The following is an 18,595-nucleotide window of genomic DNA, read 5'->3' on the forward strand; positions in this document are numbered from 1 at the left end:
GTATTGATGCGACATGATGCCCGGCCCAACCAATATGTATTATTTAATACTAAGCATATTGTTATAAGAAAATTAAATAAAAGAAATTAAAAACTATAATACTAAATCAACTAATAAATAATTATTAAAGATTAAGGTATAAATAAAAATAAATAAAAACTAGATTTGTATATTTTATATTATTAAATATTAAACTCATTAAATATTAGGGTCCCTGAATATTTCGTTAATATCACAAGAGGAACAAAATAATAAATCACAAGTTGTTTATAAATCAAGAGTTGTAAAAAATGCATCATAGATTTTTTTAATCTTGTTCAAATTAGAAGCAAGTTTTTTAGTTATCACTTGTCTCTTATCACATTAATCCTCAAATATTTTTAAAATTTGTTATTACATTAGTTAATTCTATAAATTTATTAATTATTAGTATCTACTTTTTCATTTTCTTATCTAAATCCTAACTTAATAAATTCACACCCGTAATTTAACAACATACCAAAACAAAATTCCCAGATTATATATATAAACAATCGTAAACTTTCTGGTGCATACCGAGTTGTAGCTTCAGCAGTAAAAATTGTAGACCATATTCATGTGATATTAAGTTTCCAGGTGTCTAATTTATGATATCATCACACATGCGTTTGATTTCGCACCATCACCTTCACCTTCACCTTCACCTACTGCTGCCGGGTTCATTTCGTAATCCTTGGTGGCGGATGTGTTGGTTGTTAAGGCTTTGGTTAATGATGCAGGAACCCTAATCCGAAATGGTGGTAGGTACGTTTGTTGTCTCTTTCTTTTGTTGCATTCGGGATTTAAGGTCTTTATGTTCGTTTGATGTGTTGCACTCCAGCTGTTCGACGGAATGTCTATGGTTGTCGGGCTTTGTTTTTTTCCTTTGGTTAGTGTTACAGAGGTTGAGTCTTCCTAATGTTGGTTGTGTTTCTGGCATGAGCTCTTTATTAGTGATCAAAAGACTTTGGTTTTCTAAATGCATGCCAGGTATATAATGGAATGCTCAAGAGATATTTTTTCTTCATGTGACTTGCCTTCAATTGTAGGTAATATGTATGTGATTTTGGTATTTTTGGTAGGTTTTTGTGTTTATTGATGAGGTGCTTTCATTTATTTTGTGAATCGATTGTAAAGTTGTAGTTTGAGCAGCAGATAAGGTTTACTTCTAAGTTTTTTTGAACAAGTTCTTGTTAGCTCATTCTAATTGGAAGTAAAAAGTATTTATTAAAAATATAGTTGGTCCACCGTAGCATTCACGACTACAGTCCGGTTTCATGGGTTTGAAACTGATTTGAATAACTTTGTAGTTTAATTAATGCAACAATATCTTATTTCTGTCTCGCTTAAATTGACAATGTTGTTTGTCTTTTGCAGGTATGAAGTGCGCGTACGGACTGATTGTTGCATGTGTTTTATTTTTTGGTAATGATTCCATGGTTTTTGTATTTCAATTGCTTTAAACTTTAATTAACATTTTTAGTATATGAGGCCTGTCTACATTGTGCATAGCTTTGGTTTCTCTATTAGGTTCTATTTTCTGCAGATGCATAGTACTTGTTATTATTGGTTTTCAAGTTTGAGAAGACGGTTTGTTGATAACTGTTTGGAAATGCTAGAAGCAAACCAACATGTTCAAAGATTAAACAGAATTATCATTAGGTACTTTCTCATTCACAAGTTCTGTTTGTTTCATTATATATTATATATTATATGGCCAGAGAAGAGTGAGGATAGCCATAGATCAATCTAAAACTGGCAGTTATCATGGAGGTTACCTAGCTCCATACACGTTTTTTCTCCCTTTCTTTCCGCATGCAGTTATCGATACGGTTCCTCAATTCAATTCCACTATCAAGTTTCAATTTCAAATACAAGACCACCGTAGCACTCAATTCAAATCAGTAAACAATCGTTGCAGGTAATTGAGCCCTAATTTATGGCAATTGATATCGTTATTTATTTTGTAGGTAGATCGATTTCAATTTTCTCAAGCGGTCTTCAAGGCTTTAACAAAACCTTTCATTCTCTGAATCTATCGAAACAACTAATGACGGTGTGAGAATCAGTTAACCACTTCCATAGATAATCAATGCCAAGTATTCAACCACTAATTAGGTAAGCGAATTCTCGATTCCGATTTTGATATTGCAACTGTTAATAGCATAGCTTTGAAGACCATGACCAAGCTTGTAACCGTCATAAAATTGCTTGGGTATGAGAGCAAAAATTTATCTGTGTACTTTTCATACAATGAGAATTCAAAATTTTACTTAGTTATCAGGTTTGTTGCTTTTGCAGGCAAAGATATGAGAATCATTATATTCAGTTTCCGCCATGGTACCAAGCAGGTCAGTTGTCATTTGCAATTGTAAATTCTAACATTTTGTATTGTTATATATGGTTGTTTTGGCTTGTATTATACAGAGACATGCTGTCGTTGCTCCATTGCTGAAGGGGACAAGACCGGCAAGACTGATCTCTATGCTTTTACTTCTGGTCATTCCAACTACAGTACCACTAATCCTAGAGTGCAGTTAGTAAACGAGTACTACCGGCTTTTTGGTCTGGGATCACTTCAGTCATCAATGGACATAATAGAATATGGTTTATTCAAATTATCTAATGATTTGTGGAGAATTAGTGATGTAAACGCAAATTATAACATGTGTGCAACCTACCCTTTTGCTTTGTTAGTTCCAAAATCCATCAGGTGAGGTATCTTTGCTTTCACAGTTTATCCAATTATGACAACTTTTTTCAATTTTATATTATGTTGTCATCCCTTGTATTGCTGATTATAGGGACAGATCTGCTGAATCGTGCACAGTGTAGACTGCCTGTAATATCATGGTGCAATAAACATAAGTATTTGTTATCTTTATTAGCTCGCGTGTATATTTTTTAGAACTCATGATGCGTTTATTTCAATGATATGTAGGCACTGGAGCAGTCTGCTCTGTCATCTCAACTGTTAGTTGGCCTCATGATGAATATGAGGAGGTGATGCTTACTTTGTGTATGTAAAATTCCTTAAATATGTTACAATTGGGCATAAATTTCTTGTGATGACATTATGCAGCAATGCCGATGAGAGTTTAGTTGGTGCACCTTATACTCGACATTCTAAAGGGAAAGAAGGATGGAGGTAAAGGCTTTTTATAGAGTATTTTCTTTCTTCAGTTACATTATTTATATTGAGTTGATAATACTATTACTAGGAAGTTATACATAGCTGACGCAAGACCCCGAAAAAATGCTTTGGCAAATGGAGCAATGGGTGGAGGTTCAGAGTCATCTTCCAATTATTTCCAGTGTGAGGTTTGTTTAACTTCTGTAAGCTAAATAATACTGCATAATATTTTTTCTTTGATTTCTATATCATATGTTTTATTTAGACTATATTCTTTTGTGTTTTGTGTTTTTTTCTTTTCTTTTCTTTTTTTTTTTGTTGTCACTTAACTTTGAATATTATTTCACTATAGCAGAACTTTGTAATGGATGATTCTGGGAATGAACCTATGTCATGTGATTCTGAGATGGCATCATCAGCTCCATCTCATTCTACGGCTTCAATTACACGACGTGGGGGCTGCACCTCCATGAGTACTACATGGAGATATTTTACAGTTTTTCTTAATTCCCATATATTTAAATTGTGCATCTTGTTTAATTCCCATATATGTTAAAAATTAAATATATTTAAAATACTTTAAAAAAGTTTAAAAAATCTTGCTTTCAAAGCTTGTAATGTATGCTTTCATGAATTGTAAAACACAAAATTAATAAAATAAAAAGAAAAGAAAAGAGAACTCTTGCTTTCAAAGTTTGTACTAGGCTTGTAAACGAGCAGAACGTTCAATGAAGCGTTCATGAATTGTTCTGCCGGAAGTTTGTTTATGTTCGTTTATTTAATAAATAGACGAACATAAATAAAAAGTTTTTGTTCATTTTGTTAAACGAACACACATGAAGACATGGTTCGATCGTTTATATATTAATAGAAAAGAATTAAATGTATTTTATATATTATATAAGATATTTAATGTTTTATATTTGTTTCTTTGAGCTCATTTATGTTTGTTTGTATTTGTTTAGATTTTTAACAAATGTTAGTTCGCTTACTTGTCTGTGTTCGTGTTCCTTTAAAGTTAAATGAACGAACTGTGTTCGTCCGTTGGTTCGATTACAGGTGTAGTTTATAGTTTGTACCGCATGCTTTAATGAGTAATGTGATTTGAATATTTGCAAAATTTGGGGAAAGTAGATAACAGTTAATTATTATTCAGGAAGGATTCCATTTGCTTTTCTTGAAGACATACATCTGAAGAGGTAGGTCCCAGCAGAGCCCAGTTGGACCCTCAAGACTCACCTCAAAGAGGGACGTCTGCGCAGTTGAACCCGCAAGACTCTACCTTCAACAGGGACGTCTGTGCAAAGGCTAAACTCGCAAGACTCACCTTGAAGAGACGTCTGCGCAGAAACCAACTGGATCCACAGGACCCACCATGCTCAGACGTGACGTCCTTACGCGCAGTACGCAAGCTGTTCCCGCAGGAAAAGCCTCCCAATGGTCGACGTAGTCCGCCTATTCCCGCAGCAACGGATACTAGCCATCAGGGAAGGCTACCCGCGCAGCAAGGCTACACACACAAGGCACTTAACTCTTAAATAATTCAGTAATGTCACCTGAAGGAGTGAGCAAGCCGGGAACACTCCCGCACAAAGCCGGGGACACTCCCGCACAAATGAGCCAGTCCGTACGATACTGGAGGATCTTTTGTACTGTACCTGACGAGGTATGGATAAAAAATCTGACCAAAGATACGACAGCTCACTGACAACAGTATGACGAGCAGCACGCTCTTGTACTATATGTCACTATCAGCCGCTGCCTACTCACCAACCTGTCGGAGGACGTGCCTGCAGTTGGTGGAACAGGAATAGTACACAGCCGGCCTGGTCACTATCAGCCGCTGCCTACCCACCAACCACCAGCATGGCACGTGCGTAGCCCACAGTTGTCAGAACAGGAATACTATTCAGCCGGCTGTACCTTCTTGGAAACCTACCTTCGGCTATAAATACTCCAACACCTTGGAACGGTATTATCATCTCATATGATACCATCATATATGCTCTAGTCATTTCTCTTAATATACACTTATATTCAAGAGCAATCTAGTCTGATTCTCACGCCGGAGGGTGGTCACAAGGAGGTACCCCCCCTTCTCAGTGACGAGCTCACGGTGTCTGTTTTGCAGGTCATCAGAGGAACCATCTTGCCGGACCTAACCCTCGTGGGAAACATCTATTTAACCCCCAGATTATCCGTAATCTGCCCGGGTAAAAGATTTGTGAGGACTTATGGTCGAGCAATATTATCAGCTCAAGCTTATGGCATGAATGATGAATTTTCAAGGATTTTGAGCCAACAAATGCGGTATTACTCTAATGACCCTAATGCAGATAGAATTAACCGTTTAAAAGGCGAAATGAGCCAGGTTAGCATATTAATCTTTAAAGAATAAACCGGATATAGGTGTTTTTCATTTCAAAACATTTCTTTTGGAGATTAAACGTATTTGGTTGCAAAACCGGTGTGGCAAAGTTACAGTTGGTTACTGTCTACCAACGGTATTATGTGCATATAAAATCACAAGGTTTCCTTTCGGAAAAACAAAAAAATCATTAATTTATACTATTTTTGGTTATAATTCTTTTTTGGAGACGGATACTTTTTCTAGAGTTTTGATTTTTGAACTATTTACCCTTAGTCATCTAAATAGTTATTTTGTTTTCCAAAGATTAACAATTTTGACGTTATTTTGAACCTCGGGTGGGCAAAAGTGAAATTGCACTAATTTTGACGTTATTTTACTAATCTCGTGAAAATAACGTTAAAAGTGGCGGAAGGTTAATCAGGCATCATGTGGTGGCGTTGATAGCCAAAAGACTAGGGTACATGCACCAATCAGCCGTTGTCCCGATGATTGACTGCTATGTGCCTTATGTCCAAGGCTTGATGCAAAACTACTATCGAGCCGAGGGTCTCACCGGAAGCAGCCTCTCTATTCCTAAAGGGTAGAGGTAAGGGTGTCTACATCTTACCCTCCTCAGACCCTACCATAGCTTTGCTATTGGTGAGATATACTGAGTACGATGATGATGATGATGAAAGATTAACAATTTTTTAATTAATTCTTCATTAATTATATTAACAACAAAAAAAACACAAAATTTATATAATGATTTTTACCTACAAGAAAGTTGGAATAATCACTTCTTAGAATAATGTTTTGACTCATATCATATGTATGTCTCAACTAATATTAAAAACCAAATTCATGTAATCATCATATTCGGAAGTTGATGTTCCCGTCCACCGGACGGGTCAACTACTAGTTATAATAGATTAGTGATGGGAATCACAATTGGTTTTTAATATTCAATTCATAAATCAAATAGTTAAGTATGTGCAACACCCCCCCCCCCCCCCCCACCCACCCACCCAAATGTAGTAGCATCAACGATTGCATTCTACATTTTAGTGGTCACATAGTCTGGAATCTCAATTGGTTTTGAATATATCATTTGGTAATTGTGTATGCTATTACGAAGTCAAAAAATGTGTTCATTCAGTTCTATAAGTAAGTTCACACAAGGGAAAGCAAAACCCAAAGCACATCAGAGGCACGACTGCTTCGTGTTGTGAAGGGCATTATGCTTAAATATGATATGAAAGGCATTTTGGTTTGCGGTTCTAGAAGATAGCTTTTAACAGAGAACAATAGTATGTCACTTATCTAATTGATCACATGTCAGAGGGAAAAGAAATAAAAGATGCAACGAAGGACATTCGCACATAAGCTTGTTTTTTTGGAACAACAAGACCGAAGACATCTACCATAAAAACATAACTTTTGACAACACAAGACAAGACTAACTTTTTGTGTATAAGAACCTTGCACTTGCTATGTAAACCCAATAGATGCCCCACTAAACGCTACAGGGCAACTTGGTCATCAAAATGTCGTGGATATTATGTTTGCACATACGGGCATGTACAAGCCTAAAGTATTTATGCAACATGTATATTAGAAAAAAAACCAGTATGAACTACACCTAAAATGTTTGCATTCCTCACAAATACATACACAACAATATCTGGTGACAACCCCATTTCGTCGTATCACGTCGGGTGAACCCACTAGTTAAATAATAATGACAAATTAGAAAACCTAGTACCATAACGAACTTAACCATTACCGACTGAATTTTTCTCAATTTAAAAATAAATTGTGCATGTGTCAGTGTTATTTTGGACGTTCATGGATTTAATGTCGTCATTTCGAAGTCACTGATACCGACTAAATTCATGGCGCGAAGACATTGCGGGTTCGGGTTGGATAATCTATCCAATGCTGATTCATTGTAGAGAAGATAGGTTTATCAAATTCGCGTCATTGCGCCACCACAACACAACAAGATTGATACCTAGTTGAAACAAATATGACCAAATAGAGCTACCTGAGGAATAGCATTATGGTAAAAGACAAAGCTTCTTTCGTAAATACCTAGGGTCCTGGATAAAACGATTTAATAAAAAGGGCGTGTTTAGCTATTAAAGGAAAGAAAGAAAGAAAGAAAGATGAAGAAGGTTAAAATAAGTTTGAGTTTGTTACAAATGTAGGTGTACAAACTTCTATCGATCAAAGATGCATGATAAATTATCGTCCTTGGATTTAGGGTGTAAATCTTACGAGCCGTTTAAACCATTTGTTAATGCTCATTTTGTTTTGTTTTGGCTACATTTTCTATTTTTTTTTTCAAATTTGTTATAGTTAATTTATGTTACACATTGTAACAACCTTGATATATGATTATGATAGCAGTTTAAAATCATCAAGATTATCTCTGAAAATGCGCGGGACTTTAAGGACCCAGTGTGAGTAAAAATTGCCCTAATATAAAAACACACATACACACATAAATTGAGAAGGATTTAAATAAAAAAAATTAGTTACCTCAGATTGGTAAGAAGAGTATAAAATTTGAAGTTCGGAAACTACGTGGGCTTGAAACTATGTGGAGGTGGATGAGTTAAGAAACCATTTGTTATTTTGAAAACTATTAACCTCAACCACTAAATCCTAAATTTATTCATACTCTTCCTAAAAAATATGTCTTTTATACTTTAACCTACCCCTATGTGTGTATGTGTGTGTATATATATGATGAGATTATTCTAAAAAGTTCATAATGTCTAAGAAAGGTTGGAAACAATCTTGACCATTGGATGTGGTGTATCAATGGTCTAGATGAAAATTTGATTAAATTCGTGGTGTGTTATATTTTTAGTTAATATTTAAAGTATGTATAGGAGTATTTTAGTATGATGTGTTTTATCCAACATGCATGTGCAATTAAAATTATCCTACTTTATAGGCGTGACTTAAGGGATTCTATCAATTTCGTATCTTGTTATTCTTGCAACCTTGATACGGTATTCTATTAAATTTCGTATCTTGTTATTCTTGCAACCTTGATGCGCAGTGAAGTGGTATGCAAAAATTGTTAGTTTTTCATAAAGGTTTTGTTTCACACAAGGTTGAGTTTTAAATTTATAAATGATTTGTATATCAACTAGACTACACATAATTAGGCAAGTGTACTGATGTGCAAAATGGTCTATTAAAATATAACATAACCTAGACACTTTAGTTTTAAATTTCTAAACCTATACTCTCCTAATGCTAGACCACTAGACAGGCAAGTGTACATGTCGACTGTAGTAAAGCCTAATGAAGTCCGGACATCAAGCCCAAAGGACACTAGCGACACATAAACTAGACTCTAACTAATAACTTAAATAAATATATTTAATTAATTTTTGTGTTTTTTAATTATTAACTATAAACTAAATAATACTTAGACTAAAACTGACACGGAAACTAGACACGAACAAATAGGGTAAAACTTAAATTGGGGAAACAACTACCTAGGCAAGAAATCCTACTAGTCAACTCGTAAACTCTCGGTATTGGATTTATGATTGGTAACCTATCTAAATTTATGAAACTTAAGGAATAACTAAAGTATGTTAGATCACCTCCCGATCTCTCTAATCACAAAACACCCTAAGGCGTAAATGGGTATTTTTATTGAATTCGGTTATAATTTGGATATGTAAGAATCTAAAGGAATCTAGGGTAACTCACTCTCGGGCTATCACTACCCAAACCCTCAAAAGACCAAAACAGGCGACACTTATAATTACCTCTCGGTCTCTCAAGTGACAGAATATAAGGTATCTCTAAACTCTTAATTACCGTTCATATGAAATACGTTAACAATAAACCATAAACTAGTTGTAAACACACTGTAAACAACCTAATATTCATCCGTACATGAAAGACGTTCACAAAGACGCATATGGAACAATAAATTGATTATAAATTAATACCAAATACGCATATGCATCACAACCAAATAAAATAAAAACTTTACCAAAACATGAACCAATAAAAAGTAATCCAAAAGTAAAACGAGTCTAAAAAGTATTCATCCAAACCCAGACAGTATAAAAGTTTAGCCGCTCATAATAATCGATGAAAGAAGAATAAAAAATAAAGTGCGGTTCATCAAAAAATAAATAAATATAGTTGAGCTACTAGCTTGTGAGCTTAAATTAATTTGCATGCCTTCCTGTCTGCTTGTTTGTTTCTTTTTTTTTACCTGAGACATTTTTAGGTGTCTGCTTGTGAGCTTCAGTTTTCTTTTCCTTCTCTGTTCCAAATTCAGCCACCAGGGGTGGCCCCTTTTCTTCCGTCACAATCTGACCTAAGCTCCTTTTTATTTTATTTTTTTTCTTACATGGGCTTAATATCCACGGCCCATACATATGAGAGGCTCCCAATTACTTTTCATAATATGCTGGCGGGTTGCTTTAATCTTTTATTTTTTTGCCTTGTAAACATGAGTTAGTTTTCAAATAGTGGAGGGTCCACATGCTGGCGGGCTGCTCTTCCTGTATGAAGTAAACAAAAGACTGTTCATAAATTTAAATGTTAAATTCATATAGATAATAACACATATTCTTTTAACACTTCAAATTGATTCCATGAGAATAAAAATAATAACATCAATACATCCGTTTGACCATTTACTCGTTACTCTCAAGTTTAGAAATAAATACTTCATTTTAGTTTGTTGTCTCTTTAAACCCTTAATACCCAAATGTGAGGCAACGTGAATTATTTAATAAATCTAACTCAAAAGTGTAGGGAATAATTATAGTATTTATATATAATTTAGCCTATATCACCTATCTTATATGTAGTATCGTATGGATAAAAACCAAGTATTGATCAACAGACACACTTGTTTGTTTTTTACTACCAAATCATTGTATTTACGTTAACCAGAAGTAAACATAATAGTGGTTTTAGTTTAACAAATGAAATTCAAAGAAATTTGAAAGCATAAACTAAAGACAATATTTTTGGATTTTTATATTTTTATAGAGATGATCAAGGATAAAAATGTATCATCTTGGTTTTAACTTGGTTTATAATTAATTAGTAAACATGTGATATAAACTTTCTTTGGTAATTAAATGTGGGAATAACACCTTATTTTTAAGTCATGTTATTCCCTAATAGTTAAAAAAAGACATGCATAACTTCATGACCTCCACAAAAACACCATTTTATGTAAGTTGGTTTATATTAAGTACCCATGAGATAACTTACTTTAAAAAATGAGACAATCCCTTAAATTAGTAAGTGAATTGTCATTGATATTTTAGTAAAAATAACATTCGTATTATACTTAAAATACCAATTGAGATTAGTTAAGCTGTAAATGATCAACCTTGAATTACCAAGTATTAACCCACACAACTCTTGGACAATTATATAACTTTGTATAAACCATCTGATATAATGCTAAATATTTATGTTTCCCGTGTATATTTTATTTAATATTTTAATAGTTTCTGTTCGTTTTTAGTCGAGATTTGTATACTACTAACACTTTTATGTTTGGTAGGAAATGGAAGCTGATCGTGATTAAAAAGGGTGAAAAACGAGTTAAAAAGAGCCAAAACGGAGATCCGGAACGCGTCAGGAAGGAACCGGACAGAGAACCGATCAGACCGGGCCGGTCTGACTGGCCCCCTGTGTGTAACACGCCGCGCCGCGCGGTCAGGAACCTATACCCTGGTCGCGCGGCGCCTAGAGGCTGCTGTTGGATTTTTATTTCGTTTTTATTAGGTGTTGGGCCTTGTTTTCGGTATAAAAACATCTTTAACTTAGACCTGTCAATACCCTGCTGCCACCAGACGAATTTGGAGTTTTAGAGAGCATATTTTCGAGTCTTGTGGTGATTTTGAAGGCACGAGAACAGCCGGTGAAGAGCTTTACGTTCAAGATCGAAGACTACGAGTTTTATCGCCTTTAATCTTTCGTTTCTCATTATTTCACCATGTTTACAGTTTTAGTTGTTTTGTTTGATTTAGACTATATGATGAACCTTAATAAACTACATAGGTCGTGATGAACCTTTGTTCGGTTTAATTTTGTTTGGGATTTCTGTCGTGGATTTTATGTTTTAAGTAAAGTGTTGGGTTTGAATTAATTGATGCGTTTGATTACTTGGTTTTGTTTACTTGGATTTATTGTTTCACATTGCCCTTGTTGATTGTTTCATAGGATAGAGTTTTGTTAGGTCATTTACTGTGTGTTCTTGACTTGTTTCTGATTGATATCGATTAAAATCATAGAAATAATAAAACTGATTAAATAGATAAAAGTGAGCTGCTAACCTAGAAAGCTGTAAGGTGATAGGCTATTGATAGATCTTTGTTGGTCAGGATTGCTAGATTTAGTTCTTCGTAAGAAGTCCATCTAGGTTTGATTGTCAACTTAGTCTATTAAGTCAATTAAGTCTACTTAGCTATCTTTGATTTCCGCGCTGTAAGGTAGGATTTCGTCATAAAGATACTTATACGTAAATTATTAACCTTAAGGAAGTTTAATTCATAAAACTGGTGAGTCTTAAAACTTGTTAGAAATCCATAGGCGTCTTTTTGAAGTCCAAGGGTCCTGTTCGGGTTTTATGTCAAGGGTCTATTTTATGATCCAGTTCCATAACTTGAGTTTTCCATTTAATTAATAACCGTAACTTTGGGGATTCTAGCCTAGGTTGTTGTTTTTATCATTTGAATCAATCTAAGAGTTTTTAATTGTAACGATTCCGGCAAATTCAGGTATACCCTAGCCGGAATATACTATTTACGTGTTATTCAATACTGAATATATGAATTATAATGTGTTTATACGAGTATATAAGATTCACAGTACGAATTATACTCGAATGAACAACTAGTCGTATCGGGATTACGATTAATCGATGAACGATTATTGAAACCCGAACGAATCAGGAATTACATTATAGACAAAACATATAATGTTTAGTGATGTTTACGAAGTATTAAAGCTTCGGGATAAGTGAATTATAGCACAGAAAAAGAATGGTAAGTTTAATGGTACGTCAGTACGCTAAACGAAACCTTTAACGCCAAACCAATCAAGAGATAATCAATCAAGCCGAAAAAGATGCGTAATCATTAATAAAATGATGTTTTAAGTCAATAAATGTCATGGTTTAAGTTTTTAAAGTTTTAAGTCGGTTTTATGTAAATTTTATTTTAACCCGAAAAACGACCATTTTAGGCTCGTTTTAAGCCGAATTACGAGTTTAAACGAGAAACGAACTGAGCCAGATTATCCAAAACATTATCCGGATTACGAAAATCCGAATGTGTGGCCTAGAATGGATGTGTGGGCCCCACCCCACACATGACCTTGGACCGATCGGTCCTTGTGCACACACATACACACTTCATTTCTTTTTTCTAACACTCCAAACTCTCAAAACTCTCTCAAACCTTCAACATTCATCCAAGTTCTTGATTTCTAACCAAGATTTACAAGGTATAACGCATGTTTTAATGCTTGAATCTTGTTTCCAACTTCATGATCTTGAGAAAAGGAGGTTTCAAATGTAAAAATGGGTGAAAACCCGAGTTGAAACCGATTCTCGCATGATCAAGTGATGTATACAAGTTATACAAAGGATCTTGATCCAAGTAATGAGTTAAAAGAGTTTAGAACGAAATTTTACGGTTGAAATCTTGTAAAATGAGTTTTCATGTGAAAGACGGGTGAAAACCCGAGATGAAACCGACTCTTGCATGATCAAGAGATGTATACAAGTTATACAAGGGATCTTGGTCCAAGAAATGAGTAAAAAGAGTCGAGAACGGATTTTTACGGTTAAAACCTTTGTTTTATATCAAAACCGACACTATGAAAGAAATGGTTTGATTGTTGGTGTAACTTGCTTGGTATGGTGTTATTGTGCTTGTAGGTGTTGTATCTAGTTGCTAGTAAAGGCTAGAAATCAAGATCTTTGCGATCTAAGGCTAGAAACACAAGGTAGTTCGGTTTTCGTGTGGTTCTATGATTTTGGACAGATTGTAGTGTGCTTAGATTCGGGTCATGAAATTTCACAGAGATGATCTACACATGAAAATATGAGATCTGTGAATATTTGGTAATTTTTGCATAAAGGATGAATATTTGGTGAATTTAATGCTCGGTTTTGGCCAAAAATGGTGAAAAATAGCTAAACATCATGAAAAATTCTGGAAAATTTAAGATAAGCTTTTTATAACATATAAAAGTCACACACAAAATTTCAGGTTCATTGGAGAAGTCTAAGTAGGCTTTTCGGTAAAACGAGTTCTAGGGATTTCTAGCTCGGTTTTGGTAAAAATGGCATGAAAAATGAGTTTTTGGTTCTGGAAAAATTACAGTGAACTAAGTGGGTGACAGGGGTCATCCCACAAAAATTTGAGATTTTTCGAAGGTCGTTTGGTATTTTCGACATATTTGGTGTTTAAATGACGTTTAAAAATGGTTAAATAAATCTTAGATACAAAAATTAACTCTGGAAAAATTTTATAAAATTTCTTACTGTCAAAATATGTTTTGTACAAAATTTCAAGGTCCAAGACTAAACGGATATTTATTTGTGCTAATTGGAACTTAAAAACAAACTTTTAAAGCTTAAAACGAGTAAACCGGCAAAGTTCGCCTAAGCGAGCTGACTGGTGCATAAAAACTCTAAAAATGGACTATTTTCATGAAACTAAGTTAATCATGTAAAAATAAATCATCCGAAAATAATTCGGATGATTTGGGTAATTTTACCCGATTTTACTGTTTCCGGCACCTAAATGACGGAAACGGGCCCCGCGGCCAAACGGGGTGTCCAAACCGAGCTCTAATTTCATCACTTTAACTAAAATAACAGTCAAACACCATTTTTGGGTCGGGTGTGAACAAACTCATTTTTGAAACTAAAAACGGATAACCGTGCTAGGCACGCAAATCAAGGAAAACATAAAAATGATAATTTTGACCGTCAGACTCTAAGTAATGTCACAATCTGAGTCCTTAGAAGTGTCACGCGGTTAACATTGTCCCCGGATCGAGTACAGTACTGGGTTAACAATGTCCCCAGATGTACCGATTGACACGGATTTAATTTATGGGAATTATATAGTAACGACTAGATATCATATTACAGATCCAGGCTTATAGCAGTTCATTGTATCACGTCCCGACTCACAGAAATGTGAGTTTTCACGAGCCCCTTTTAATGAACCGTTTTAAATATTTTCCCGGGGCGGAAAGCATGTCTTTATTAAAGTATTTAAGTACATACCGATCGTATGGAAACACTTGTATATTTATATATATATGGTTTGATGCTAAGAATATATAAATTGTTTATCGTGTGGGATTGTTCTGGGGTAACATAGTTCCCAGAGGTTATTATTGTTCTGGGGAAACATAGTTCTCAGAGGTTATTATTGTTCTGGGGTAACATAGTTCCCGGAGGTTATTATTTTTCTGGGGTAACATAGTTCCCAGAGGTTATTATTGTTCTGGGGAAACATAGTTCCCAGAGGTTATTATTGTTCTGGGGTAACATAGTTCCCAGAAGATTAACGAAAATGTTCTGGGGAAACATAGTTCCCAGCATAATTACATTGCTAATAAATGATTATTAAAATGATCTGTCAGTGTTTATTTAAATTAGTGAAACTCACCAACTATTCGTAGTTGACCCGTTTTCTTTACATGTTTTCTAGGTATGCCCAAGCTGGAATGATTGATATGTGCTTAATGATCTGTGCTACTTGTTGGAAGCTTGCTGATCTATATTTTGTAATGAATATATTAATGTCTTATCGGTAAAACATGTGTGTAACACCTAGACAGTAACGAAACTCGCAACAATGTAATATGATATAAATTAATGTAGTGGTATTTTCTTTATAAGCAATGCTGTTGATATCAGATGTGTCTGTTGCATCCCGTGTACGTTTCCGCTGCGGTTACGGAGTGTTACAGAACTTGGTATCAGAGCCATTGGTTATAAAGAATTAGGATGTCTTTAAAAGATACCTAAAATATAACCAGTAGCTCAAGTATTATAGGATCTGAATATCAACTAAATATATATTGTGACGAGATCGAGATGAACTTGGATGGACAAGTGGGTTATTATGGTCCGGAACATAATAACAGACTTGTCTGCACGAGGGAATTCAGGGAAAGTCACGGGGGACTTTAATAGGTAAAATTGGCAACATACGTGCAATTATGTGATAATATTGTTATGTGGTCAAGTTGTATAAGTAAGTGTATATTAATTTGATTATGATTTACGCTATGGAAAGAACTAAATGTTTGTTAACTTGTGTGCAGGTAAAATGTCAAGAACTCATAGTTTGTCGATTGAGGAGGACCCGGAGGAGGTCAGCTCCGGGGACTCTGGGAGCCCACTCGTAGCATCTAGCACCGAGCCTTCTGAGACTAGCCTTAGGAGTGCTAGCTTGTCCTCCCATGCTAGGGTTACCAGGTCTCCCACCCCACCCGCACCTCAGGTCACCCTCACCCCTCCCAGACCTGGTCCCCGCCTCACGGCGCGGATCAGTGTCCCGTATGTTTCACCTACCTCTACCCCACCCAGATCCACTTACCACAGAGGTGAGTCCTCCCGCCCCCAGCCCGGGCCTGTGCCGCCACCTGTGTGGGGTACCCCCAGGCCAGTGAGGGATGAGCGTCCCTCCACCGAGGCGGCGTGGCTCCGGGTGCTCACCGAGCGGATGAATGAGCACACCACCGCCTTGACGGTGGGTATTCAGAGGAGGAACCTCTTGGTGGATTGCATACTGGACAGCCAGCATGCGATCGCGCAGCTGAGGAGGGAGGACGCCTACTCCCTGGGGTTGATTGACCGGATGGAAACACGGATCCGGGGTTTAATGGCACTGATTGTGGGGATGGCGGCGGTGTTGGTGTGGTTGGTTTACCACCGTGTTTAGATCATGTTAGGGTGGTGATAGACAGAGACCATTTTTTTGATACTCTGTGTAAGCAGTTAGTGGTGATGCTAACATGGAGTGAATCTTGTTTAGTTATAATACAACCACTGGCCCTTAGGGTGGGTCTCTTTTGGGGCATATCAGTATAGATACTTTTGGGTATCATTCAAGCACTGACCCGTTGCGGGTTATGTCGAGATGATGCCGACATAGGCCCTATGTAGGAAAACTTATCTAATATAATAGTGACAGGAAAGTAATGTGAACGGATGTTTGTGTAATATGTACTAACGTTTATTAATGAATGGAATGTTTGTAGCGTTTTATGATTGGAATTTGTATTGATTATATATATTTTCTTGATGTTGTGTAGAATGGCACCAAAACGTTCAGCCCAATTGTCGGAAGGGGACGTGAGCCGTCTGATTGCTCGCCAGTTGGAGGCGGCGATACCAGATATAGTATCGCGCATCGCCGCCAGTATTAACAACTCGACCAATCCAACCCCTCCGAGCAATCAAACGACCACCAATAATGACGGGGAACGAAATACTAATCCTCCGCAGAATGAAAACACGATTCCGAGTAATGAGGCACCGCCTAGGGTAGTCGTTACTGATAGTAATGGCCCTATACCTACGGTTGAGACAAACCGTACTGAACCGGTTCGTGCATCCAGGGGATGTTCGATCAAGGACTTTATGTTGTGCAAACCTCTAGAGTTTAGCGGGTATGAAGGACCAAATGGATTAGTTAAATGGATCGAGAAAATAGAATCCGTGGTGAATATCAGCAACTGCCCCGAGGATTGTGTTGTTAAGTATGCTGCCTGCACATTCACGGACCATGCCTTGACATGGTGGAACACCATAGTGCAGACTCGCGGTCAGGCGACGACAAACCGCATGACCTGGACAGAGCTCAAGGCTCTTGTATTGGAACATTTCTGCCCGAGAAACGAATTGCAGAAATTAGAAAATGAATTGTGGAATCTGGAGATGCAGGGGGCGGACCACTTGGGTTATACGAACCGGTTTGATGAGTTGGCGCGATTGGTACCATGGCTGGTCACCCCGGAGTCGAAGAGGGTGGAGCGTTATATTTGGGGGCTAACTCCAGTTGTAAGGAGTATAGTCAATTCTGGGGGACACCAGACATATGAGGGTGCGGTGACGCAAGCGGGTATCGTAACGTACGATTTCGTAAGGAGCGGGTCACTGAAGGTGGCGGGAGAGTCCGCGGGAGGAAAGCGGAGTTCACATGACCATAGGACCCAGGAAAAGCAGCAAGGTAAACGTGCTAGACCCACTGCCCAGAACTACGCCATGACTAGTTCGGGCGGAAGGCAAGAACCGCAGAGGGGAACGTTTCCTAAGTGTGGGAAATGTGGTTACCACCATGGTGGTGTGTGCAAAGAGGTGGTGTGCCACCGGTGCGGCAGGATTGGGCACTACGCACCGAGCTGTAGGACAAACCTGAACAACTTGAACCGGCAACCGCAACCTATCCGTGCGCAGCCATTTAGGACCCAATCAACCCGACAACAAAACCCACAAGGAAATCAAGTGATGACCACCAGTCGTGCTTGCTTTGAATGCGGTAGCACAGAGCACTTCAAGAAAAATTGTCCGAAACTGAACCAGGGAGGAAATGGGCGGCAAACCGCGGGTCAGGCATCGTCGTCCAATCCGGCGCGAGGCCGAGCATTCGTGATGGGGGCGAACGAGGCACGCCAGGACCCCAGCGTAGTGACAGGTACATTCCTCGTCTCTGATCATTACGCTTCTGTATTATTTGATACAGGTGCCGATAGAAGTTTTGTCTCCGTTAGATTCCTTTCGATAGCAAACCTTCCTATTGGTGAAACCATAGAACCTTACACCGTAGAAGTCGCTAACGGTAAAACCATGATAGTTAATCAGATAGTTCGGAATTGCCCTTTTATTCTGAACGAACAATCCTTTCTGATTGACTTGTTACCGGTAGAATTGGGTAGTTTTGACGTGATAGTGGGAATGGACTGGTTAGCACGTAACAGGGTAGAAATAAACTGTGAAAAGAAAATCGTCAAGATCCGGGTGTCGGATGACGAGGAGGTATTAGTGCAGGAGA

General features: G+C 37.0%; 1 protein-coding gene across 3 annotated transcripts; it reads left to right on the plus strand.

Moving 5' to 3' along the window:
- Nucleotides 1-1,813: 1,813 nt before the first annotated feature.
- LOC143582049 (uncharacterized) lies at nt 1,814-3,753 on the plus strand. 3 transcript variants are annotated; one of them, XR_013143916.1, is made up of 4 exons: nt 1,814-2,136; nt 2,446-2,736; nt 3,101-3,166; nt 3,254-3,314. XR_013143916.1 is itself a non-coding variant. In XM_077064701.1 (4 exons), the coding sequence occupies exons 1-4, from the start codon at nt 3,005-3,007 to the stop codon at nt 3,705-3,707; spliced, it is 384 nt and encodes a 127-aa protein (XP_076920816.1). In that variant the 5' UTR covers nt 2,868-3,004; the 3' UTR covers nt 3,708-3,753. The 3 variants fall into 3 exon arrangements, 1 of the variants encoding a protein (XP_076920816.1); XM_077064701.1 differs by lacking the exons at nt 1,814-2,136; nt 2,446-2,736 and adding exons at nt 2,868-3,021; nt 3,507-3,753 and having other exon boundaries at nt 3,240-3,339; XR_013143917.1 differs by lacking the exons at nt 2,446-2,736; nt 3,101-3,166; nt 3,254-3,314 and adding an exon at nt 2,188-2,246.
- Nucleotides 3,754-18,595: the final 14,842 nt, after the last annotated feature.

This window comes from Bidens hawaiensis, unplaced genomic scaffold (genome assembly GCF_021521415.1).
Source record: "Bidens hawaiensis isolate Kalapana, Puna unplaced genomic scaffold, B.hawaiensis_p1.1 tig00031426_1, whole genome shotgun sequence".
Classification (NCBI taxonomy): domain Eukaryota; kingdom Viridiplantae; phylum Streptophyta; class Magnoliopsida; order Asterales; family Asteraceae; genus Bidens; species Bidens hawaiensis.